The following is a 27,336-nucleotide window of genomic DNA, read 5'->3' as shown; positions in this document are numbered from 1 at the left end:
TGTCCCTGAGCCTTTTTGCTCAAGGCTAGTGCTCCACCTTCCAGCCTTTTTTGGTAGCCGCATGAAGATAGAGTTTTAAGGAATTTCTTGCCATGGCTGGCTTCAAACTCTGACCCTCAGAACTCAACCTCCTGAGTAGTTAAGTTTACAGGTGTGAGCCACTGATGATTGGCTCATTTACTTTTTACATAGTAATTACTAACTTTTCTCTCTTATCCATCTGTATAATAGTGCAAGATATTCCTGCTAAAGCAGTCAGTGGCTTCTTGTTATACAGAGAACAAAGACTGTACCCTTAAGTATGGCCCTCACTATATTCATCTTCAACTACTTTAAAAAAAAAGTCAGGCGGGAAAGTGGCTCAGTGGTAGAGTGCTTGCCTTGCATGCCTGAAGCCCTGGGTTCAATTCTCCAGCACCACAAAAGCAGAAAAACCCAGAAGTGGCACTGAGGCTCAAATGGTAGAGCACTAGCCTTGAGCTAAAGAGCTGAGGGATAGCACCCAGGCCAAGTTCAGGCCCCACGACTAACAAGAACAAAATCATGCTATATATTTCAGACTGGCCTTCAATTTTGCCAATGCCTCCCAGGTACATCTCTCCTTGCACGATCCATTCCATTCTTTTGGCCATACTGATTTATATGAACAACATGTGAGATATGTATCACATTTTATATAATTTCAGCTCCCTCATAAATGTATGAATTTTATGAAATTTAGCTTTCACATTGGACTATGTACATTCATACAAATTAATACATTCTTCTAGATAAAGAATTCATATGTAAGCTGGGCGCTGGTGGCTCACGCCTGTAATCCTAGCTACTCAGGAGGCTGAGATCTGAGGATCGCGGTTCAAAGCCAGCCCGGGCAGGAGAGACTGTGAGACTCCTATCTCCAATAAACCACCAGAAAACCAGAAGTGGCGCTGTAGCTCAAGTGGTAGAGCGCTCGCCTTGAGCTGAAGAGCTGAAGGACAGCACCCAGGCCCAGAGTTCAAGCCCCACGACCGACAAAAAAAAAAAAAGAAAAAAGAATTCATATGTAAAGCTTTCCTAAACTGGATGAAACTTGTCATCAGAAGGATATGGAAACTGAAGAAATCCTGTTCAACTGACTGGAAAAGACCTTTGGACTGGGGCACAGAGCAGCAGCTGGAGTCAGTATCAGTTCTCCCATGTCCACACCAACCACCCCGTCAGGGATGAACAGTGTCACTGGATGTCCTAGCACAGGGTGGATTCTGCTGCAGTGGGGTTCAGTTGTTCCACATTTTTGTCTTCTGTTAAAAAAAAGACAAGACAATTTAACATTTTCCCCTCTTAAGAAATTACTTAATAAGAGTGTTAATTGTTTTTCTTGTAACTATTCAAACATATACATAACCATATAAGCCACTATAGCTGTTTCTCTGGCTTAACTAACTTGTATTTCACTTAGAGAATCACAGCAATGGACAGAGAAGAAAACTGGTATTTCATAGCTCTAGCTTTTGCTATCTCTAATGGTGTTTTCTCATTCCTAAAAGTGATTTTCCTCTACTAAACTACTTTAAGGTTCAGAAGTTTCTAAGATCATTCAAAGATCAGCATTCTGCAATGGGAGTTATGAGTCACAAATGACCTAACTGGCCCCCTGGTCCTTAAAACTCTGCTCTCACTTGCCTTCTTTTACATGGCTCTGAGGTTATTGTTTGATGAGAGCACTAAAAAGAAACATTCCCTCCAAGAAAGAATCTAGAGGGGGTGGAAAGATGGCTCAGTGGTAGAGTTCTTGTCTTGCATTCATGAGGCCCTGGGTTCTATTCCTCAGCACCACATAATCAGAAAAATCAGGAAGTGGCACTATGGCTCAAGTGGTAGAACGCTAGTCTCGAGCTGAAGAGCTGAGGGACAGTGCCCAGGCCCAGAGTTCAAGCCCCATGACCAACAAGGAAGGAAGGAAAGAAAAAAAAAACTAAATAGATTACCCAAGGAAACATGCTAACAAACATTGATTCATAGGCTTAAATTCTTGTCAGTAAAGCTGTGGTAGTGAGCTGTTTACCTGTAAAGACGCTTACACTACATGATTTTGTTTTTTTTGTTGGTGTGTGTGTGTGTGTGTGTGTGTGTGTGTGTGTGTGTGTGTGTGTGTGTGTGTGTGTGTGTGTGTGTGTGTGTGTGTGTGTGTGTGTGTGTGTGTGTGTGTGTGTGTGTGTGTGTGTGTGTGTGTGTGTGTGTGTGTGTGTGTGTTGGTCTGTCCTGGGGCTTGAACTCCGCCTGGGTGCTATCCTGAGCTCTTTTGCTCAAAGCTAGCATTTTACCACATTGAGCCACAGAGCCACTTCCAAATATTTTGTTTTGAACAGAATTTTCCCTAGATAACTTGGTTGACCTTGAGCTCTAAATCCTCCTGCCTAAGCCTCCTGAGTGCTAGGATTATAGGCATATAGTACTATGTCCATACTACAGGATTTTGAAAGAAAGATGTGGGTTAGGATTTTGTTACCATTTACTAATGAATAAAGAACTTTGCCAAGGGAAGAGGTAGTCTCAAGAGTAAAAAGAGTGGGCTGAGGGATGTGATAGAGCATTTGTTTAGCATGCCCAAGCCCTCAGCTCAATACCCAACACTTCAAGGAAACCAAGAGGAGTTGGAGACATAGCTCAGATAGTAGAGTGCCAGCCAGTGAGCCAAAGCATCAGATCCTGAGTTCTAGTCTTGGTCTCAGGGAAAAAAGATAAAGAAACAATTAGTTGGACTTTAGGATACAGTACACCTTTCCTGGATGCAAAAGTGAAGTTGGATATAGTAGCTAGATGGAAAAAGAAGGCAGGAACTCCATCTGTTTAGATAACTTATCATTTCCTCCATGGACTTAGAATATTGTTTTTAGAATATTAAGGAAGTGGAAGTGAGGAAAGGGATAAGTTTCAAACCAATGCAGAAGGCTGATACGTGAAAGACAATATACAACAAATTCCTTTATAATCATAATATCTCCCTATCCACAAAGTCAAGTCCTCTCATGTTTAAATAGAATTAGAATTTTTGGAGTTTGTTTCATTTTATTCATTGAAGAACATAAAGCCTGGAAAAAAAAAGATTAGGGACATCCTCAGGTCAATTACAATATTCAGGGAACCAGAAGTAATAAATTTTCAACAGAAATGATGTAAAAGCTTTACTTCTACTTTTCTTTTAGAGAGGCTTAAATCTCTTAGAAATGGTAAAGGTAGGGCTGAGTGTGGTGGAACATGTCTGTAAGTCTAACTACTGCAGAAGGCAGAAATCAGGAGGATCATAGTCTGAGCTCAGCCCCATACAAAAAACAGGAAACCTATTCCCAAATCAAGTAAGCAAAAAGATCTGGAGGTATGTATTGCAAGTGGTAGAATGGCTTCCCGGCAAGTGTGAGGCCCTAAGTTACAATAATCTTCCCCCAAAAGAAAGAAATGACAAAAAAAAAATTGGGCATGATACAGCATATCTGTAGCCCCAGCTATTACAGCCCCTGTTTCTTGGAAAGCTGAAGCAGGAATATAGCTTGAGGCCAAGACTTTGACACTAGCCTAGACAACATAATGAGACTGTTTCAAAAAAGAAAAGAAATTCAAGGGAAACCAATTCTAACTGCTACCCATACTCTTAACAGGAGAACACAACATCAAAAGGACAGCAATGCTTTTGCTTTCACCTCACATAATGCTGACTGTTTACGACAAGAGCAATTCCTTTCCACAGGTTCAAAATTGGTTCATTCTCCAGCCTGCAAAACAAAAGAAAGCTAAGCCATCTCTCCCATCAAGGTCTGCTTGATACAAAACTTGGCCTATGATTTCTACCACCAAGGAGCTTACCATGAATCAGTAACCCAATAACTAAAAGGAAAATGGCATTATTTTGAAGTTTACCAGTTCTAATAAAAGTGAAAGACATGAAAAGGTTTAGATAAATCCACTCATTAAAAGAATTTGAAAATGTGAGGATTTCATAAGATTAGTTTTGTTTTTTGTTTTTGGATCCGGTCGTGGAGCCTGAACTCTGGGCCTGGGCGCTGTCCCTCAGCTCTTCAGCTCAAGGCTAGCATTCTACCACTTGAGCCACAGTGCCACTTCCAGCTTTTTTTTCTTTTTTTGCTTATGTGGTGCTGAGGAATCGAACCCAGGGCCTCAGGCATGCAAGGCAAGCACTCTACCACTGAGCCACCTTCCCAGCCCCCATAAGATTAGTTTTACAGTGACTTTGAGTCAAGAAGTCAAACTGAAGCCGAGCACTGGTGGCTCACACCTGTAATCCTAGCTACTCAGAGGCTGAGATCTGAGGATTATGGTTCAAAGCCAGCCTGGGCAGGAAAGTCCGTGAGACTATTATCTCCAATTAACCACCAACTAGAAATGGCACTGTGGCTTAAGTGGTAGAGCACTAGCCTTGAGCTGAAGGGCTCAGGGACAGTGCCTATACCCAGAATTCAAGTCCTGCGACTGACAAAAACAAAACAAAACAAAAAGTCAAACTGTGAGACAACTGGAAATAGGAAATCATGCCCGAGAAACACTGCAGAGCCACAGCTTCATCTGAAGTCATGGGTTTACAGACTTACCCAAAGATCTCTGTGGAGACAACCCCGTTTACCTTTACAATGAAATTAAACCTGATCTGCAAAACAATTAGTGAAGTGTAAGATTTTACCTAAGCCATAGATTACATATCTACCCCCTGAAGAAAAAGATACTCTTTACTTTTAAATTAGTATTATTTTAACTGGCAAATCCCCCATAAATTGCACTCTGTATAGTCTTCGATCTGTCAGCTTCTCCATTTTCTAACACCTTGGAGCCCACTCTCATACACTAGGATTAGGTTGTTGCAGAACAGCAATAGATCTCCAACATACTATTCCTTTCTCAATTAATTCTACCCTATGACTCTATTCCTTCTTTCCCCATCATCCAACAGTTCTGGAAACCATTTAATTCTCTACTTCTTTAAGTTCAACCTTTTTAGATTCACACATAGGTGAGATCATGAGTATTTATCTTTCTGTGCCTGGCTCAAGAATGGATGAAGAAAATTAAATTTATACACAATAGGATACTGTACAGCCTTAAAAATCTATTGTTTACAACAATATGGATGAATCTGGAGGAAAAGCATATTTTTAATTTATTAATTAACTTATGTATTTGGTCATGGTAATTAAACTCTGGGCCTGGGCTCTGTCCCTCAGCTCTTCAGCTCAAGGTAAGCGCTCTACCACTTGAGCCACAGTGCCACTTCTGGTTTTCTGGTAGCTAATTGGAGATAAGAGTCTCACGGACTATCCTGCTCGGGCTGGATATGAACTGTGATCCTCAGATCTCAGCTTCCTGAGTAGCTATGATTACAGGTGTGAGGCACCTGCTCACAAGAGAAGCATTGATATACAAAAGAGCAACTTAAGTGATATTATTTAATCTTCAAATGCTAAACTTAAATTATGTCAGGCTAAACTATAGACTATCAAAAAAAAAAAAAAGAGGAAAAGAGAAAGAGAAAGAGCAACTTACCTGGTGGTGTACCATAATGATTTTACGTAAAAAGTGCTTTATAACTAGACAATCTGTCATCAAAGTTCTGGACTTTTCAACCACCTGTAACAACACAGCAAAAACACCTACCAGATGTATGCAAACCCAAATCACAAATGAATCAAACAGGTATTCGTTCCTATAAAAGTACCTATTCTTTAAAATGCTTTGAAAGACCTCTAAGGAAGTTGGGGAATCCTAATTACTCACGAGGCTGAAATCTGAGGATCACAGTTTGAAGCCAGGCAAGCAGAAAAATGTGTGAGACTCATTCCAGTTAATCACCAAGAAGCTGTGGCTCAAGTGGTAGAGCACCAGCCTTGAGTAAAAAAGCCAAGGTATAGCACCCAGGCCTTGAGTTCAAGCCTCAGTACTGGCACCAAAAAAAAAAAGATATCCAAGGAGAAACATCTTTGAGAATGAGAAAAGTATACAAAAGGGGAATTGAAACAGCTATCACTTATTTTTTTGTTATCTTCAAAGAGCTGTACAAAGGGGTTTCAATTTAACACATCAATCTGTGGTACAATATATCTTGATGAGTGTGTCATACTTTCTTGCTTCCTGCCTGAGTGTGTGCCTAAACCAAGATCCTCCTACTTTATATTTCCTGCTATAGCTGAGATGACAGGCGCACATTTATCTTCCCTCTGTTGAAATGGAGGCTCATGGAGTTTTCTGTCCAGTCTGCCTGGAACCATGATCCTCCCATTCTTAGCTTCAGAAATAGCTAGAATTACAGGTATTCACCATCAGCACTCAGCTCCTTCTTCAATTTTTTTTTTTAGTATAAAATGTTTAAACAGTAGAAAAGAGCTCTGGTATTCTAAAGGCATTTTCTGTACTTGACACTTTCCAAACAACTTCTTGGAATAGTTTCAAATCTCTGTAACCTTGGTGATTACAGGGTATATCATCAAGAGGTCTAATTATACCTAACAGTAAAGCAACAAAATAGGTTCATTGAGCAGCTCTGAAAGAGGGGCTATACTAATAACAATAACAAATTTCATTTACTGAACACCTGTGTCACCTGCGTAACACACACAGAGCTAGTCAATTTGTCCCATCTCATACAGCTAGTTAAGTGCCAGCACTGGGAATCAAACCCATATCTAACTTCAAAGTTAACATTCCACCATGTGTGCTGCCCCTCCAAGAACATTCATCTCTGTTCCTATCACTAGCTAATTGGAGAGCAGACCAATATATATAGTCTATCTTTTTTTTTTTCTTGTTGGTACTGGGGATTAAATCTAGGGCTATGCACATGCTAGGCAAGTGTTCTGCCACTTAAAATAGAGCCTTGCCCAGCGAGGGGCAGGTGAGAGACCAAGCCAGGCTGGGCCCCCGGATCTATACAATACAGTTTGCTATAAAACTCAAAATCTTCCAGTCGGGGCTGGGGGGAAGGGAGAAAAGAAAAAAGATAAGAGTCTTGCTGGACTCAAACTCAAGATCCTCTTACTTCTATCAAAGTAGCTGGGATAACAAGTATGTACTACCATGCCCAGCAATCATTCTTTATGGAGACTGGTGATGCTTGTGTATGACTACTCAATATATGCATTTATTCACTCATAAAATACTAATGTAGTTTGTTATGTATATCTAGACAATCTGTAAACTAGAAGATTCATAGTTTTTTAGGAGAGAAAGCCAAATCATTCATATGCCAATGTATAAAGTTTTACAATTTAGGTATCTTTTTTTTGGGGGGGGGGTCCGGTCGTGGGGCCTGAACTCGGCCTGGGCGCTGTCCCTCAGCTCTTCAGCTCAAGGCTAGTGCTCTACCACTTGAGCCACAGTGCCACTTCCGGCTTTTTTTTCTTCTTGCTTATGTGGTGCTGAGGAATCGAACCCAGGGCCTCAGGCATGCAAGGCAAGCGCTCTACCACTGAGCCACCTTCCCAGCCCCACAATTTAGATATCTAAAGGAACATAAAAAAAGGATTGGCACCTCAGACCTAGGATCATATAACCTGTCAGATTAGCAGAGAACAGGTAATACAAAGCAAAAGTCCCTTTTACTCAAAGAAGAGAGAGGGAGAGTAGAGTACTTTTTAGTTCTGTGATAGAAACCCAATACCTCAGCCTGGCACACCTACAGAAGCAGTTGACTTACTAACCTGTTTTTATAGGGAGAAAATTGATGCTAGCAAACCTAGACAACAGAAGTCATCCTTTAATTGTGTGGTTTTACCTTCATCCTAAAAAAATAAGTGTGAGTAGATGCTAGAAGTTTATTTACAAACATGAACTGATGCAGTCATGGACCCTATGCCAGAGGAGAGTTTCAATCTTTCCCTTTCTCTTCTCCCTCCTAGAGATTAATAGATAGGTAAACAAACAGACAGACAGAGAGGTTTATTCATATGGATGCTTGTGTATATGAATATCTACATTTATTTTATCACTTAAGACTGGATAAGATTGTTAAGAAGAGCTTGTAAAATCAGATTTTTTTTTGGTGGAACATGTTACATAGACTAATGAATCCTTAGATATAAGACTCAAACACTGAACATAGACAAAAAACCAGGGCTGGGAAGGTGGCTCAGTGGTAGAGCGCTTGCCTTGCATGCATGAGGCCCTGGGTTCGATTCCTCAGCACCACATAAGCAAAAAGAAAAAAGCCGGAAGTAGCGCTGTGGCTCAAGTGGTAGACCACTAGCCTTGAGCTGAAGAGCTGAGGGACAGCACCCAGGCCCAGAGTTTAAGCCTCATGACTGACAAAAAAAAAAAAGGTTTTTTAAAAAATCATTCTTGGTGCTGGGAATGTGGCTCAGTGCTAGAGTGCTTGTCTAGAATACATGAAGCCCAGGGTTCAATTCCTCAGTACCACATAAACAGAAAAAGTTGGAAATGGTTCTGTGGCTCAAGTGGTAGAGTGCTAGCCTTGAGCAAAAGAAGCTCAGGAACAATGCCCAGATCCTGAGTTCAAGCCCCAGGACTGAAAAAAAAAAATCATTCTCAAGACTTGGACAAAGGGGTTTCAACTCAAACTGATTTCCTTACATACGCAAGTAAGTAAATCATTTACTATAGCTATTTTTTATAGATGTCTCCATTAAAATAATTTTGCTATGAATCTTGCTGCTTGACCTTCTGCTAATTGGTGTATATATATTTTTTTCTGCTATCTCTCCTTTTTCCTCTCTCTCTCTCTTTATTCAAGTATCTTTCAGCTAGGCAGTGGTGGCTCAAACGCGTAAATGCTAATTACACAGGAGGCTGAAACATGATAGTTGAGGTTCAAAGCCAGCCAGGATAGAAAAGTCTATAAGACTCTATCTCTAATTACCAGCAAAAATCCTGACTGGAAGTGTGGTTCAAGTGGCAGAGTGCCAACAATGAGCAAAAAAGCTAAATGAGAGCCTGAGGCCCTGAGTTCAAATCCTGGTACAGGTACAAGCATGTATGTGCATGTATACATGCAAGTGTGTATATATACATATATGCATATATCTTTTTTTTTTTTTTGGTCGGTCGTGGGGCTTGAACTCTGGGCCTGGGCGCTGTCCCTCAGCTCTTCAGCTCAAGGCGAGCGCTCTACCACTTGACCTACAGTGCCACTTCCGGTTTTCTGGTGGTTTATTGGAGTCTCACGGTCTCTCCTGCCCGGGCTGGCTTTGAACCTCGATCCTCAGATCTCAGCCTCCTGAGTAGCTAGGATTACAGGCATGAGCCACCAGCACCCGGCTATGCATATATCTTTTAAAGGCCAGGTGTAGTGAAACATGCCTGAAATTCCAGCTACTTAGGAGGCAGAGGCAGCAAGATCACCAGTTCAAGGGCAACCCAGGAAAATGTAGTCAGATACTGTCTCAAAAATAAAATTTAAAAATAAAAAGGGAAAAAAAGAAAAGAAATAACCAACCCTTGAGGTTCGAGGCATGGCTCAATTGGTGGAACACTAGCCAATAAGCAAGAGCATCAGGTACCAAGTCAAGTCCTGGTCTCAGACCAAAAAGCAAAAAGGGCTGGGAGAGGCATGGCTCAAGTAATGGAACATTTGCCTAGCATGTGCAAGATCCTGGGTACAATACCTTGAACTGGCCACTATTGTTTGAATAGTTACATAATATTAGAGGGGCTAGGAAGGTGGCTCAGTGGTAGAGGGCTTGCCTTGCATGCATGAGGCCCTGGGTTCAATTCCTCAGCACCACATAAGCAAAAAAGAAAAAAACCGAAGTAGTGCTGTGGCTCAAGTGGTAGAGCGCTAGCCTTGAGCTGGAGAGCTGAGGGACAGCATCCAGGCCCAGAGTTCAGGCCCCATGACCGGACCAAAAAAATATATATATATTAGAGACAATGAGAGGTAACAGAAGAGATGCTTTGATGATTACACTATTCTTCCACTTCTCATTTACAACACTAACTCCAGGTCACAAACCAAGATCAGTTTCCCTCTACTACAAGTCTGATGTTTATATCCAAGTAGATGACTAAAGGAACTAGAGTAATTTCTTAGAGCTAGAGTGCCAATCTAGCAAACACAAGGCCATGGGTTTGATTGCCAGCATGAAAGGAAAGAGAAGGGAGAGTGGTTATTTATTTTCTTTTTTCCCTCTTTGTGTTTTTATTTATTTATTTATTTATTTATTTATTTATTTTTGTGGCCATAGGGCTTGATACTCAGGGCGTGGGTGCTGTCCATGAGCTCTTTTGCTCAAGGCTAGCACTCTACCACTTTGAATCACACCGCTACTTTGAGTTTTTGAGAGCTTAATTGGAGATAAGTTTCATGGGGACTTTTCTACCCAGACTGGTTTTGAACTGTAATTTTCAGATCTCAAGCTCCTGAGTAGCTAGGATTACACATGTGAGCCACTGGCATCAGGCTTTAAATTTCATTTTTTTGAGATAGCATCTGACTACCTTTGCCTAAGTTGGCCTTGAACTGATGATCTTCCTGCCTCTACCTTCTAAGTAGCTGAAATTTGAGGCCTATTTCACTACATGGGAGAGGAGGGAGGAAAGGCAGGAAGGAAGGCTTGCCTAAGGAGGAAAGAAAGAAAGGAAGGAAGGAAAGGAGGAAAGAAGAAAGGAAGGAAGGAAGGAAGGAAGGAAGGAAGGAAGGAAGGAAGGAAGGAAGGAAGGAAGGAAGCGAGCAAGCGGGCAAGCGAGCAAGCAGGCAAGAGAGCAAGCAGGCAAGAGAGCAAGCAGGCAAGCAGGCAAGCAGGCAGGCTTGCTTACCAAGTAGATGATCAGCCCAAGTAACAACTTAGTCTCATAGTTTCCTGACCTCTTCAATGACAACTACTTGACTTCCATTTGTTTTCAGCTAACAATTTCTATGACCATAGTTTGGAACTAGTCCATTCTGAAAACCTTAAATTGAAATGTTCCACTGTAATTGTTAGAGTAAATTAGACTCTGCCAGAAAATCAAGCAGATGTAAAGGTTTATTGCCAGTAAAAGGATCAGCAAGACCCCTTCTCACTGGTGAGGGGAAATGAGAAGTGCCTGCTATTGTCTCAGGTGACCTTTTATAACCTCCGGGATTTGGGGGATCACGCTGCCTTACATGGTCATAGCTATCCCAAACGGGTGATCTCTCAGGGAAAGAGGGTAGGGGCTAATCATTTGCTGCCTTTACTACACGGGCCTAGTGTTGCCTAGGGAAAGAGCATGTTAAGTTTATGAGGGAGGAGGTTTCTGGGCTAACAGTAATAAAAGAGGATGTATACCAAAGTGGGTTTTTGTTTTTCTTTTGGCAGTACTAGAGTGTGAACCCAGGGTCTGGCACTTGCTAGGCAAACATTATTACCTGAACCGCATCTCAACTGCTAACAAACTTTTTTCTTGATAGTTTAAATTATTTGTGTTCTGAATATCTGCTTTGGCCACACTTGGAGGCTTTTTTTTTAGGGAAATATTACTTTTGAAATAAGGTAAAAAAAATGGAAAATTTTATCATTTACACAATAACTTCCTCATCTTCAAATCCATTTTTCAGTTTCATTAAGATCTCTAGACCTTGAACCTTTCCCATTATGTCAGACGCCCTTCCTTTATACTTTGATGTCACTCAATACTTACTTGTGTTGTGACTTACAGCACACTGTATTATGTTTGTTTATCCATGAATCTTCCTATCTTTCCCTTGAACTGACTTGAACACACACAGGTTTCAGAATAAATACTGAAATTATATCGAACAATAGGTGCCAAACTGGCTCAAGTTCTACTTCTGCCAATTAACTTTCAGATGACACTGAGAAGTCAGTCAGATTCTCTGAATCTCAATTTTATTATCTGTAGAATGAGATTATGATTCCTACCTTGTCCAGTTCACAGACTTGTCTGGAGGCTTATTATTTGTAAATGTGAGGTATATGAATTATCATGGCTTGCTCAAACTGGCTAAAAGACACCATCTCATTTCCTAGAATTGATTTCCTTGGTTCACTAAAAACACATTTTTAATGGCTTCTTGACATTAGTAGTTTCAGAGCCGACTAACCACTAATTGCTCCAGACTGTTTACCTCCCATTCTCCTAAAGAAGATAAGGCACAGCCAGGGGCTACTTGTTGTTCTGATTATTTTAACCATTTCTTTCAGAAGGAGCATGGATAAAGTATACCCAAGTGCTTTCTGGGACAGTGGTTAACTCATTTCAATTCAGTTTTTTTTCTTTTAAACATTCCAATTGTTTACATCCCCACTAATACCAAGGAAGGAAAGACAGGGGACCAGAAAGTAGCTAAAGAGAATGGAGAACTCACTGCCAATCTTGTAAACCTAGACTACAAAAAAATAAAACAATCAGGAAATCAAACAAAAATCCACCCAAATAGGATCTATGCTGAAAAAATAATCAACTTTTATTGTGTCAAGTGGTTTACTTTAGTGGTTCTCAGACTTAGCTGCACATAAAGAATAAAGACTTTTAAATACTCCAAAGCTACTGATTGAACTATGTCCCTCAAAATCCATGTATGGAAACCCTAAACACCCATGTGTTTAGAAATTAATTCCAAATCACCTATGTGATTTGGAATTAAGGTATCAGAGTGTTTTTCACATAGAGATCTCTCTTTATATATCCACTGAGACAAGGCATGTCGGGATATACCATGACAAGATAGCTGTCTGAAAGCCAGGAACAGAAAGCATGTCGGATAGCACCCCTTTTTATAATTTTTTTGCTTGTTTTTGGGTTTTTTTAGGGGATCTGGTCGTGGGGCCTGAACTCTGAGCCTGGGTGCTGTCCCTCAGCTCTTCAGCTCAAGGCTAGCGCTCTACCACTTGAGCCACAGCGCCACTTCCAACTTTTTTTCTTTTTGCTTATGTAGTGCTGAGGAATCAAACCCAGGGCCTTATGCATGCAAGGCAAGCACTCTACCACTGAGCCACCTTCCCAGCCCCCTTTTTATAATTTTTAAGACAGGGTCTCCTTATGTTGCCCAAGTTGGTTTTACATGCCTGGGCTTGAAGGATACACCTACCTTAGCATCCCAAATGATGGGACTACAGGCTAAAGCCATCATGCCTGGCCCTGACAGAATCTTAATCATTGACTTCTTAGCCTACAGTACTAAAAGAAAATAAATCTCTGTTGTCTAAATTATCTGGTCTGTGGTATATTGTACAGCTTCTCCAGCAGACTAATACAACTCCCGAATCTATTATATGACATCTCTTAGAATAGGACACAGACATCAGCATTTTAGAAGCTTCTCTGTCATCTTTATAAGGCCCTTTATATTACTTCAACTTAGAACTGTTGTAGATCTAGATCTAGGCTTTGATTTCCTATCATTAGATTTACATAAAAACAAGAACTAAAGTATCAGTAATTTATAAATCCACAACAAAACTTGCCTCAAAAATTATCTGGAAAGGTGTTACCCCTGATTTGTCCTGAGACCAGCTGCTTTCTTCTGAAGTCCAAGTCAGCTTTGCAAAGAATTCAGGCAGTATAGTTTGTATTTCTGGGCAAGAAGAAATGGTAACAGTAGAATAAGCAGTTTGGACAAGCACCAGAGTTTCTGGAATTGTTAAACTGATGGGCCAAGGTTTTTCCCTGATGAAAAGATTACCTGAAAATTTTTAAGATATGATTTGAAATGGCTATGCATCAGCAACTCACTTGACCATTTAGAATTGCATTCTGGGATTAAGACATTTAATCTCATGTTTAGAATTTTTTTTGTTTGGGTCCGGTCGTGGGGCCTGAACTCTGGGCCTGGGCACTATCCCTCAACTCTTCAGCTCAAGGCTAGTGCTCTAGTTCTTGAGCCACAGCGCCACTTCCGGCTTTTTTCTTTTTGCTATGTGGTGCTGAGGAATCAAACCCAGGGCCTCAGGCATGCAAGGCAAGTGCTCTACCACTGAGCCACCTTCCCAGCCCGATGTTTAGAATTTTTCACATTTGCTAAATTAATTTGAATTTTCAGTTAATTTCCACAAAGCCATGTTCAATATCAGAAATCCTTAAAACTGATGGTTGTAGCTGATATTCTTGTATTTTAAATAAATCAACTCACTTAATAAACACAAATCCAGCAAGTGAACTAATTTAAGCCTAAAAGCAAAAATGCTCAAAAGTGACCATGTCAGGAATGTACCTGTACTAATATGCTTTTCTGGTTTGTTTTTGTGTCACTACTGGGGCTTAAGCTCACCATTCTTCTTAGGTTTCTCACTCAAGGCTGGTGCTCTACCACTTGAGCTGAATCTCCGCTCCTGGATATTTTGGGGGTGGTTAACTGGAGATAAGAATCTTGTAGACTTTTGAGCCAGTACCAGATTTCAGGTGGGAGCCACCTGCAACTGGCTTTAATACTACTACTCTGTGTGTGTGTGTGTGTGTGTGTGTGTGTGTGTGTGTGTGTGTGTGTGTGTGTGTGTGTGTGTGTGTGTGTGTGTGTGTGTGTGTGTGTGTGTGTGTGTGTGTGTGTGTGTGTGTGTGTGTGTGTGTGTTCCGTGGTCCTGTAGGGTACTATCCCTGAGCTTTTTCACTCAAGGCTAGGGCTCTATACCATTTCAGCTACAGCTCCATTTCTTGTTTTTTGGTGGTTAACTGGAGACAAGAGTCTCACAAACTTTCTTGCCCAGGCTGGCTTCAAACCACCATCCTCAGATCTCAGCCTCCTGAATAGCTAGGATTACAGGAGTGAGCCAATGGCACCTGGCCCCATTTACTTTAGTTCTGCTTTGCCTTGCCTTTCAATATTTAATTTAAAGCTTATTTTCTTTTAATAGCTCTTGTCCATTTACACTTTCTTTTTATCTAAAGCAGAACTGCTCTCTTGTTCATACCATCCCTTATCCTTCATTACCTGGTAGCTAGAGCACCCTAAAATAATTTGGTTTTGTTTGTGTAAGTTTTTTCATGTTTTGGACGTTGTTTGTGAATGTGCTTATCTACTGAATTTTCTTTATTTTTCCACCTCATTCCTACCAACACAATGTTAACTAGATCTTTTCTACTTACTCCACTCCACTTCCTCAGTACCCTCTCCTATCAAGCTTAGCTCCCATTCTTTCCTTCCCTATACAGCCAAATACCTAGTAATATGTATTAGTGTTATCCTCACTATCTCCTCCTTATTACTACGGTGTTCCTAGATCATAAATATGTATATTTGTGTCTATATTCATCTAAATACATTGGACAATGACTGGTTTTCACTAGGGATTGCCACAATCACAAAATTGTGGTTTACCAACTACAATTTTTTTTTCTGGTCCTGGGGTTTGAACTCAGGGCCTGGGTGCTATCCCTGAGCCTCTTTGTGCTCAAGGCTAGCACCCTACCACTTGAACCACAGCACCACTTCCAGCTTTTTCTGAGTATTTTATTGGAGATAAGAGTCTGACAGACTTGCCCGGCGCTGGTGGCTTACGCCTGTAATCCTAGCTACTCAAGAGGCTGAGATCTGAGGTTCGAGGTTCAAAGCCAGCCCGGGCAGGAGAGACTGTGAGACTCCTATCTCCAATAAACCACCAGAAAACCAGAAGTGGCGCTGTAGCTCAAGTGGTAGAGCGCTTGCCTTAAGCTGAAGAGCTGAGGGACAGCGCCCAGGCCCAGAGTTCAAGCCTCACGACCGACAAAAAAAAAAAAAAAAAAAAAAAAAAAAAAGTATATATAAAAAGGGAAAAAAAATCGTTAAAAAAGAATAAAATAGGCCAATATTTATTGTGTAAGAAGTTTTTCCCCTTTTCTCTATTTTCTAAAATGAGCTATGCTGCTTCTATAACAAAAAAAATCCATTTAAAAATAATTTCTCACTGAGCACTGGTGGCTCACACCTGTAATCCTAGCTAATTAGGAAGCTGAGATCTGAGGATCAGGGTTTGAAGCCAGCCCTGGCAGAAATGTCCTTATGAAATTCTTGCTTCAATTAACCACTCGAAAACCAGAAGTGGTGCTGTGGCTCAAGTGGTAGAGCTAGCCTCAAGGACAAAGAGACTCAGGGACAGTGCCCAGACCCTGAGTTCAAGCTCCATGGCTGACAAATAATAGAAATAAATAATAATAATAATTTCTCTGATTGTGGCAAATTAAAATCCAGTATTTGTTTTGTTTTTCCAAGAAATTCAGTAAACTAATAACTATTTGGTATGGCTTGGCCTGCCTCTTGTCCTTTAACATTATAATAATCCTTGCAAATAATGTATCAATAAATAAAGCAGTAATATGACTGCTTATCCTTAGTCTAAGAATAAGGATAATTAAGACAAATGATGAAAAGTTGTTTGGGTAACTTGTAGTTCCATGTCATTAGTTCCACTGTGTAATTTTTTCCATATTATAAAACCCTAGCCATACTTTAAGGAAGGAGAGAAAGAAGATCAGCAGTCCTTCATAAATGTGTCGTCTCCTTTTACTGTAGTGAATAGAGCACATCGAGTTCATTCAGACAAGTAGTCAGCAGACCTGGTTACTCTGGTCTCCATCAAAAGAAAAAGCACCTCAGTGTTGTACTACCATTGATTCCTACACAAAAGGAACCTAGACTTAAGAATAGTGAGAAAAATTCAAATCAGAAGCCTGAATGTATTCTAAACAAGCTAACAGTCTAAGCCAACAAATACGACACAGGCTACTGAGAACCAAGTTTGTAGATTTCTTCAACTTATGGAATAAAAGTGAAATGAGAATCTGGTAAGGGAAGAGATACATTAATATATCAATACCATCAAAAAAGAGAAAAGGTAGACAAAAAGAAATGACAAAAGCCGGGCGCTGGTGGCTCACTCCTGTAATCCTAGCTACTCAGGAGGCTGAGATCTGAGGATCGAGGTTCAAAGCCAGCCCGGGCAGGAGAGACCGTGAGACTCCTATCTCCAATAAACCACCAGAAAACCGGAAGTGGCGCTGTAGCTCAAGTGGTAGAGCACTCGCCTTGAGTTGAAGAGCTGAGGGACAGCACCCAGGCCCAGAGTTCAAGCCCCACGACCAACAAAAAAAAGAAATGACAAAATACATGGATCATAACAAACTGGGCACCAGTAATTGTAGCTACTCAGGAGGCTGAAATCTGAGAATTGCAGTTAAACACCAGCTCAGGCAGGAAAGTCTGTGAGATTTATCTCCAGTTAACCACCAGACAACCAGAAGTGGCACTGTGACTCAAAGTGGTAGAGCACTAACCTTGAGCAAAAGGGCTTAAGGATGGCAACTCAGGCCTTGTGTTCAAGCTCCATGACTGACCAAAAACAAATTATCATAACAGATGATAATCTCTGTCAAATTGATATAGAAGGGCTAGAGTGTAGCTTAATGACAAAACACTTGCCTAGGAAGTGCAACATCCTGTGTTGAATCCCCAATACACTTCCCCCCTGCCAAAAAAATTGATCTATAGACCTAACAGGAGCTCTATAAAAATCCCAGCAAACTTTTTTTATCAGCAAACTTTTTAAGTAAACATTAATAAGTAGATTCTAGATTCTTATGGAAATGCCAAGGGCCTATAATATACAAAACAACCTTAAGAAAACAAAATTAAAGGACTTACACTGTTTGATCTGAAAAGCTATTTTTATTTTGTTTATTTTGAACAGATACTGGAGCTTAAACTCAGGGCCTGGGTGCTGCCCCTTAGCTTTTTTGCTCAAGGTTGGCATTCTACCACTTGGGCCACAGATCCACTTCTGGCTTTTTGGTGATTAATTGGAGATAAGAGTCTCACAGACTCAAGTGGTAGAGCACTAGCCTTGAGCTGAAGAGCTGAGGGACAGTGCCCAGGCCCAGAGTTCAGGCCCCATGACCGAACCCAAAAACAAAAACAAGAGTCTCACAGACTTTCCTGCCTGGGCTGGCTTTGAACTACAATCCTCAGATCTCAGCTTCCTGAGTAGTTGGTATTGACAAGTGTAAGCCACTGGCACCCAGATTACTTTTCTTTTCTTGAGGTTTGAGACCAGAAACTATTTTTCTAGCTTTGCTTTTTTTTTTTTTTTGGTCAGTCGTGGAGCTTGAACTCTTGCCCTGGGCACTGTCCCTGCACTCTTCAGCTCAAGGCAAGCCCTCTATCACTTGAGTCATAGGGCCACTTCCGGTTTTCTAGTGGTTAATTGGAGATAAGGGTCTCAGGGACTTTTCTGCCTGGGAAGGCTTTGAACCGTGATCCTCAGATTTCATCCTCCTGAGTAGCTAGGATTACAGGCAGGAGCCATCGGTGCCCGGCTTTTCCAGCTTTTTGAGGTATAATTCATCTTTATACTTTTTTTTTTTTTTTTTTTTTTTGTCGGTCGTGAGGCTTGAACTCTGGGCCTGGGCGCTGTCCCTCAGCTCTTCAGCTCAAGGCTAGCGCTCTACCACTTGAGCTACAGCGCCACTTCCGGTTTTCTGGTGGTTTATTGGAGATAGGAGTCTCACGGTCTTTCCTGCCCGGGCTGGCTTTGAACCGCGATCCTCAGATCTCAGCCTCCTGAGTAGCTAGGATTACAGGCGTGAGCCACCAGCGCCCGGCTTCATCTTTATACTTTTTAATACCTTTTGAAACACCAAAGTTTGTGTGTCTTTGTTCTGGTGCTGGAGATTGAACCAAAGTTCTGTGTATGCTAGCCATGCTTTACCACTGCTATACTCCTAGCCCTTGAAAGACAGTTTTTAATGTTCTGAGGTCCAATTACCTTCATTTGGCTGCTTGTGTTTAAATGTCATATGTAAGAAAACACTGCCTATCCAAGATCATGAAGATTCATACCCCTGTTTCTTTTTTTCTAGAAGTTTTATAGCTTAGCTCTTAGATTTAGGTCTTTGATCCAAATGATGTCATCCAATCACTTTTCACAATGTATTAAATGAGTAACCACAAAGTCTACTAAAAGGAAAATACCACACTAGCCAAATTCACCATTATACAAAGCCAATTTCTGTGTTCCAGCTGAGGAGATGAAAGGTATGTGGTAACTCAAAACGCCTGGGCTGGAGCAGTAAGTACCAGCTGATTACTTAATGAAGAATAAAAACAGTTCAAGGATTTCAAGCCAAAGCAGGTACAAGGCAGTCTAGTTTCCACTGACTGCTGGATAAAAACATTTATATATCACTCAGCCAGGGTGTAAGCCTCCCTGGACCTCTAATCATAAGAACTCTCTTTTCTTTCTTTTATTTATCTAAGCTAAAAAAGAAAAAAGAATATGTTAGTGTTGGGTATGAATCATGTCTGTCCCTGCCCTTCCAATATCCTGTTACATCAAATCTTGTGCATGTTGTCAATAATAAGGTGCACTTAGATAAATGCAGCAGAGAAAAGAGTAAAGAAACACTAATGAAGAACAATACAACAGAAGTCTATTTGTTTTAGCTTTTCTTGATCCTTAATCAAACTTTACAAAATCTTGCCAAATGTAAGGCACATTTGACAGCAAAAGACTGTTTAGAATGTATCAAACACTTGAGAATTAAGTGTAGTCTTTTGCAGAGATTAATGAATAATTAGAGAGGTATGACACTACAAACTCTTCTCTTCTAAACTTAGATTGTAAGGCTTAAGTCTCGTTTTCTCATCTCTCAAACAGAAACAGTGATAAGACTTATGTCTGACCTACCTCTTAAAAATGAATGAGATCATGTCTATAAAATGAGCCCCTGAGGGGAAAGTATTAGGTTCAGAGTCTTAGAGCATAACTGACAGCAGGGGATAGGAGTACCCACCTGTAATCCTAGATACTCAGGAAATGGAGGTAGGAATATCTCAAGTTCAAGAATAGCCTGGGCGAGGCAAGGATGCCCAATCTCTCCACACTTCAATAGAGTTCTGGAATTTTTAGCCAGAGTAATAAGGCAAGAAAAGGACATAAAAGAGATCCACATAGGGAAAGTAGAAATTAAACTATCCCTATTTGCAGATGACATGATCTTATACCTAAAGGACCTGAAAAACTCCACCCCCAAACTCCTAGAGTTGATCAACCACTTCAGCAAAGTAGCAGGATACAAAATTAACCCACAGAAATCAGCAGCCTTTCTGTATGCCAACAATGTACAAACAGAAAGGGAAATTATGAAAACAATTTTCAATAGCCTAAAAAAATACTTTGGACTTAACCTAGCCAAAGATGTAAAAAAATCTTTATAGCAAAAACTATAAAAATCTGCCAGGTGCCAGTGGCTCACACCTATAATTCTAGCTACTCAGGATGCTGAGATCTGAGGATCGCGGTTCAAAGCCAGCCCCGGAAGGAAAGGCCATGAAACTCTTATCTCCAATTAACCACCAGAAAACTGGAAATGGTGCTGTGGCTCAAGTGGTAGAGCCCTAGCCTTGAGCTGAAGAGCTGAGGGACAGCGCCCAGGCCCAGAGTTCAAGTCCCATGACAAAACACACACACACACACACACACACACACACACACACACACACACACACACACACACACACACACACAAAACCACTGTGAAGTTGGACAGCCTCAGAAGGATTTAAGTTCCCCTAAAGAGTGGTGACATTATTCTAGGCACTGAGAGAAATCAACTGTGCAATAAAGGTGGCTGTATAGTGAAACTAAAATCAGAGGCACATTTAATTTTGTACTGATACACACGCTGTAGCACATGACAACCTGATGATTAGTGAATCAGCTGCCAGAGACTCCCTTATGAAGCTAATTAAACAGTATAAGGATTAGTAAATGGACCAATTTAAAGCAGTTTGCTAATAATACTACAGGAATGTTAAATAAATAATAATAGTAATAAAGGCATAATTAATGGTGCATAAGCCAGGGAACTAAGGGATTGAAGCCTTAGTCTTGGCCAATTTTCTTTGTGAGCTTCACTGAGTAATTTACGTTCCTAATTAATATGAATAAATATGAGTGGAGGTTAGTATTATGAGTCCGAGCAGCTGAAGACTTAGGGTGCAATTGACTGCTAAATGTGACTGATTATGAATAAATGACTCAATTTTTATTGTATTCTTGATGTGCAATGCTTCATATTTGTACAAAGAGCCACCCACTCTTTATCATAAGGATATAAAAATGGATTAATCAAATTGTTTTGAGCTTTTAAAATAATAGTTAAGGAAGTGGCACTGTGGCTCAAAGTGGTAGAACACTGTCTTTGAGCAAAAAAGCTCAGGGACAGTGCTCAGGCCCTGAGTTCAAGCCCCATGACCAACTTTAACAACAAAAAAAGAGTCATCATAATGCAAATTGTCTAAAATTTGTATTAGCATAATAAATAGTTATTCCAAAAACAATACTCAATACCTCCTCCCTAGCAGTGGTAATGATAGTATATTAAACTCATTCTTTTGTTTTTTATAGACTTCTCATCTTTTAAAACAATTTCATAAACATTAGCTGAGAAAGCAGCTATATGTGTAATCGAACCACTCCTTCTATAGGTATATAAAGTATGGATTTCTGTTGCAAGAAATACTCTTATCTTCTTCCTAGTGACATTAATATATTCCTTTTATTTATACGGATTTTTCACTTTGTTCAAAAGCACTTTTTTTTACTTTTTTTTTTTTTTTTTGCCAGACCTGGGGCTGGAACTCAGGGCCTGGGCACTGTCCCTGAGCTTCTTTTGCCCAAGGCTAGCACTCTACCACTTGAACCACAGTGCCACTTCCAGCTTTTTCTGTGTATGTGGATACTGAGGAATCGAACCCAAGGCTTCATGAATGCTAGGCAAGCACTCTACCACTAAGCTACATTCCTAGCCCTCAAAAGCACTTTTACATATATTAACTGGGCAAGTGGTACTAGGAATGATCTATTTACATAATCCCAATGGAATACTCCAAAAAAAGAAAGAACTAAAATTTGATAAATAAGCTAATTTTGAGGTCCTTGAATGTGGATTAAGACTTCGATAAATTCTCAGAGTCAGAGCAACCACCAGGACAAATTAACTGATTTTCCCTTTCTTTTAGATAGAGGCTTTAAAGAAGCAGTGGAACCGTGGTTAAAATACATGTATGGAGACAGATGCTAGTGGCTTACTCCTATAATCCTAGCTACTCAGGTGGCTGAGTCCTGGAGGTCTCATTTTGAGGCCCATCTAGCACAAAGCCTTCAAGATTCCATCTCCAACCAACCAACAGAAATACTGGACTAGAGGCATAGCACAAGCAGTTGAGCACAAGTCACAAGCAGGAAAGCTAAGCAAAATCGTGAAGCCTTGAGTTCAAGCCCCAATACTGGCAAACATACAAAAAAGACATAAATATGAGCATAACAGAAGAAATAAAATCTATCTTGTTCACTGTTGTTAATCTTCTGTATTAAATATAGTTCTAAAGAGTAGTAAATGCAATTTATTACTATTACTAAAGAAAGAACGTTCTAATCAACTTCTCACAGAATATTTGCTCAAGAGCTAAAAGCAAAAACAATCCCAATTTTTGTTTTGTTGCTTTTCCTCCACAATTACTGTTTTTTTGGGGGGGAGGAGGGAGGGTTCGGTCATGGGGCCTGAACTCTGGACCTGGGCGCTGTCCCTCAGCTCTTCAGCTCAAGGCTAGCGCTCTACCACTTGAGCCACAGCACCACTTCCAGCTTTTTTCTTTTTGCTTATGTTATGTGGTGCCGAGGAATTGAACCCAGGGCCTCTATGCATGCAAGGCAAGCGCTCTACCATTGAGCCACCTTCCCAGCCCCACAATTACTGTTTCCAAACGTCTAAGTATAAGAAGCCAGGTGCTGGTGACTCATGCCTTTAATCCTATCTATTTGGAGGCTGAGATTCAGAGGAATGAGGTTCCTTGTCCACAGGGGCAGAAAAGTCTGCAAGAGTCCATTAGTAGGGAAGGAAGTTGAACAGAGTTGTGCATGCTTCTTATCCCAGCATTATAGGAAGCCTAATGTAGGGGAACTGCATCTCAGCACGTGCCACAGCTGTAAGCAAGTCTATACTAAAGTAAGTATCAAAGAAACAGAGCTGGAAGTGTGGCTCAGCAGTAGAGTGTCAGTCTGGCAAATGTGAAACTGGGAGTTCAAATTCCAGTACCACACACTAGGAGCTGGTAGCTCACACCTATAATCCTAGCTACCTAAGAAACAGATCTAATGATTAGGGGTCAAAGCCCGCCCAGGTAGGAAAGTCGCTGAGACTCTTATCTCCAATTAACCACCCACAAGCCAGAATTTGTAGAGCACCAGCCTTGAGCAGACAAAGCTACAGGGCAGTGCCAAGGCCCCAGTAGTGTGCACACATGTACACACACACACACACACAAACACGCACACACACACACACACTGTGCATTTCTTAAGCACTTATTTTATAACATATATCTTTCTTTCTTTTTCTCTTTTTTTGGTCAGTCATGGGGCTTGAACTCTGGGCCTGGGCACTTTCCCTGCGGGTGCTTTCCCTGTGCTCTTCAGCTCAAGGCGAGCACACTACCACTTGAGCCACAGCACCACTTCTGGTTTTCTAGTGGTTAATTGGAGCTAAGAGTCTCACAGAGTTTCCTGCCAAGGCTGGCTTTGAACCATGATCCTCAGATCTCAGCCTCCTGAGTAGCTAGGATTACAAGCGTGAGCCACCGGCACCCAGCTTTTTGGCAGTACTAGGGTTGGAACTCAGGGCCTCACATTTACGAGGCAGACATTGTACCACTTCAGCCACATCTTCTGAATCTTTTGCTTTAGTTATTTTTCAGATAGTGTTTTGTGTTCATGGCGCTGGCCTAGACCACAATCTTTCTACCTATGGCCTCTCAGTAGGAATTGTTGATATAAGCCACCACACTGAGCTTATTTGGTGAGATAGAGTCTCATTAACTTTTTTTTTTTTTTTGGGTCAGTCGTGGGGCCTGAACTCAGCCTGGGCACTGTCCCTCAGCTCTTCAGTTCAAGATTAGCGCTCTACCACTTGAGCCACAGAGCCCACTACCAGTTTTTTCTGTGTATGTGGTGCTGAGGAATCAAACCCAGGGCCTCATGCATGCTAGGCAAGCACTCTACCACTAAGCCACCTTCCCAGCCCCCTCATTAACTTTTTCCCCTCTATCTGAGTAGTTAGGATTACAGGCATGTGCCGCCACATATGATCAAAGAAGAAACTCTTAAAGCCAAAGTCACCAACAGCTCTTAACCCATACCGATGCTGGCATACAATATGAAAACTAATATTAATACTAGCTAAATCATTCAGAGTAAAAGCATCTTCATATTTTCCTTTTTTAAGTGCTTGGGAACAAATACTTTTGAAAAACTTTTGAAAGCTGGGTACTGATGGCTCATATTTGATTCACTCATGGGGTAGACGCCACTGGCTCACACCTGTAATCCTAGCTACTCAGGGGGCTGAGATCTGAGGATCATGGGTTCAAAGCCAGCCCAGGCAGGAAAAGTCCATGAGACACTTTTTTTTTCAGTTGTGGGTCTTGAACTCTGGACCTGGGCACTATGCCTGAGCAGTTCAGCTCAAGGAGAATGCTCTACCACTTGAGCCACAGCACCACTTCCAGTTTTCTGGTGGTTAATTGGAGATAAGAGTCTTACGGACTTTCTTGCCTGGGCTAGCTTTGAATCATAATACTGAGATCTCAGTCTCCTGAGTAGCTAGGATTACAGGTGTGAGCCATCAGTGCCTGCCCCATGAGCTTTTATCTCCAATGAACCACTAGAAAGTACCCAAGTCCTGAGTTCAAGTCCCATGACTGACAAAAAAAGGAAAAAAAAGTCTCAAGAAACTTTTGTCTGAGGTTGTAGATACTAGGTTCAGAAAAGCTAAGTTACCTTGCCCATTTTGTTGTTGTTGTTTTTGTTGGTGCCTGGGTGCTGTCCCTCAGCTCTTCAGCTCAAGGTGAGCACTCTACCAAGCCACACTGCCACTTCCAGTTTTCTGGTGGTTTACTGAAGATAAGAGTCTCACAGACCTTTCTGCCCGGCTGGCTTTGAACCACATTCCTCAGATCTCAGCCTCCAGAGTTGCTAGGATTATAGGCATGAGCCACTGATGCCTGGCTTCTATACAATTTTGTCAATTTTCTTTCAATAGAGATGCCAAATAAAATGAAGGTAAAGTATTACATGAGACATAATTATACTTAAAATAATTGCTTATCTGAAATTCAAATATAAGTTAGCATCCTGTATTTTTATTTACTAAACCAAGGAACTCAATTTTTAGTGTAGGTTTGTTTCAACACTAAATTTCATTGCCAGGAAAAGATTTCATATCATCAAAAGTTGAGTAATTCTTTACCTTTTAGGAACTTCTTAAGGCCCAAACCATAAATGTTTCCTGAAGATCCAACTGTAAGAAATAGGATACAAAGGGACTATCACAAATGAAACAATTACATGTGTTTTATCTTTTCAAAAATCAAATGGAAGTCTAAAAACTTTGCTCTTAGACACAGAACATTAGAAAGAGACAATACCAATGAGTACATTTTTTTAAAAAAATGAAAGCAGCTGGGCACTGATAGCTCACACCTATGAGCCTAGCTACTCAGGAGGATGAAATCTGTTGATCATGGTTCAAAGCGAGCCTGGACAGGAAAGGCTGTAAGGCTCTTTTTTTGGGGTCTGGTTGTGGGCCTGAACTCTGTGCCTGGGCGCTGTCCCTCAGCTCTTCAGCTCAAGGCTAGCGCTCTACCACTTGAGCCACAGCACCACTTCTGGCTTTTTTTTTTCTGCTTATGTGGTGCTGAGGAATAGAACCCAGGGCCTCATGCATGCAAGGCAAGTACTCTACTACTGAGCCACCTTCCCAGCCCTGTAAGGCTCTTATCTCCAATAAACTACTCAAAAAAGCCAGAAGTGGCACTGTGGCTCAAGTGGTAGAGCACTTGCGTTGAGCAAAAGAAGATCAGTGATCGTGCCCAGGCCCAGAGTTCAAGCAAAATAGAAAAGAAAAGAAAGAAAGAAAGCACCAAAGTACTATGAGGTATAATGACTATTTGAAGGCATGAGTCCTTCATGAAAATGATGACCAAATGACAAGTCTTTTTCACTTATATTCAACACTTACCTATACTCTATACCAGAACTATCCTTTTGGATATTACTATGTTTCATAGAAAAAGATTAAGAAGACTGAAAGTTACAACTAGGAATCAGAGTAGATGTTTATAATGCCTATTTTAGTATGATTCAATTAAAGTTTTAGCCCTTCTTACAATTTACTATTATTAAAAATGTTTTTGTTACTTTTGGCTTAGCATTGGTGGCTCATGTCTGTAATCCTAGCTACTCAAGAGGCTGAGATCTGAGGATTGCAGTTTCAAACCAGTCCAGGCAGGAAAGTCTAATCTACAAGTAACCACCAAAAGGCCAGAAGTAGAGCTGTGGCTAAAGTGGTAGAGTGCTAGCCTTCAACAAAAAAGCTCAGAGACAGTGCCTAGGCCCTAATTTCAAGCCCCAGGACCTGCACACACACATTAAAAAAGTTTTATATTTTTTAAGCTTACATTAATGATACAGAGAATTTCATTGTTCCATTTTCACATATGCTTACAAAATGTTTCAATCAATCTCATTCCTTCTATTACTCTCCCTTCTCCAGCTCTTGCAAAAAAATATTGGCTTATATTAATTATATAAATGTGGACTTCACTGTTACACATTTTCATATGAATTTATTCTTAAATAGTTGATATTTTACTAGGCAATCAGGTAAGAATTATTTGTACCTGAAGCTCCAGATCTGAAATTGTAACATTTAGAAAAATAAATGGGCAAAAAGTAAAGAAGGATGCAGGTCTTTAGGAGTGTAAAGAAGATCAGAATCAATGGAAATTATCTGTGCAACTTGGGGGGAGGTTGGGAAAAGGGAAAGTAGGAGAAAAATGAAGGAAGAGGTAACAAGTTTGACAAGAAATGTACTTATTACCTTATATAACTAACCCCTCTGTATATCATATTGACAATGAAAAAACCATTAAAATAAATACATAAGTATATAAGAAGATCAGAACCACCTTGAGGCTCTTTTTTTTCCCCAAATAGAACATGCCTTTCCCTACAGGGATGTACCCTATAGTTAAGATCTGAGTCATGTCTTAGGATCCAATGGCAAATGTGTCTCTCCTTCCAAAAAAAATGTATATTTGCATGCAGGGAAAAAAGTTGACAATCACTGGACTAGAGTGAGTGCCACCACTGTTCTTTAAATATATGCCATCTGGAAATGCAAATAAAAACTACATTGAGGACAGGCTAGCATGGTGACTCAGCCTGTATTCTTAGCTACATGTGAGAGCTCAGGTAGGATTTCAGCTTGAGGCCAACCCAGGAAAAAAGTTAATGGGAGCCTATCTCAGTCATAAGCTTGATGTCCTAAGCTGTGATGGCATGTCTATGATCCTAGCTACATGGAAGTACCATATGTTCCAGTTATATTACT

The 27,336-nt window shown here is 40.7% G+C and overlaps 1 protein-coding gene across 1 annotated transcript in view; it reads right to left on the bottom strand.

Annotated features, from left to right (window-relative positions):
- Positions 1–27,336, bottom strand: part of LOC138818624 (type 2 DNA topoisomerase 6 subunit B-like) — a 57,009-nt gene that overhangs the window by 23,658 nt on the left and 6,015 nt on the right. The window contains exons 3-8 of the mRNA XM_070009603.1: positions 25,192–25,242; positions 13,386–13,495; positions 5,533–5,616; positions 4,587–4,642; positions 3,681–3,752; positions 1,091–1,283 (exon numbers count right to left, since the gene is read on the bottom strand). Coding sequence (XP_069865704.1) covers positions 1,091–1,283; positions 3,681–3,752; positions 4,587–4,642; positions 5,533–5,616; positions 13,386–13,495; positions 25,192–25,242 — 566 coding nt within the window. The remainder of the gene's footprint in view (positions 1–1,090; positions 1,284–3,680; positions 3,753–4,586; positions 4,643–5,532; positions 5,617–13,385; positions 13,496–25,191; positions 25,243–27,336) is intronic.

This window comes from Dipodomys merriami, unplaced genomic scaffold, assembly GCF_024711535.1.
Source record: "Dipodomys merriami isolate MVZ:Mamm:240054 unplaced genomic scaffold, mDipMer1.0.p SCAF_78, whole genome shotgun sequence".
Classification (NCBI taxonomy): domain Eukaryota; kingdom Metazoa; phylum Chordata; class Mammalia; order Rodentia; family Heteromyidae; genus Dipodomys; species Dipodomys merriami.
This window is presented reverse-complemented; position numbering and strand designations above follow the sequence as displayed.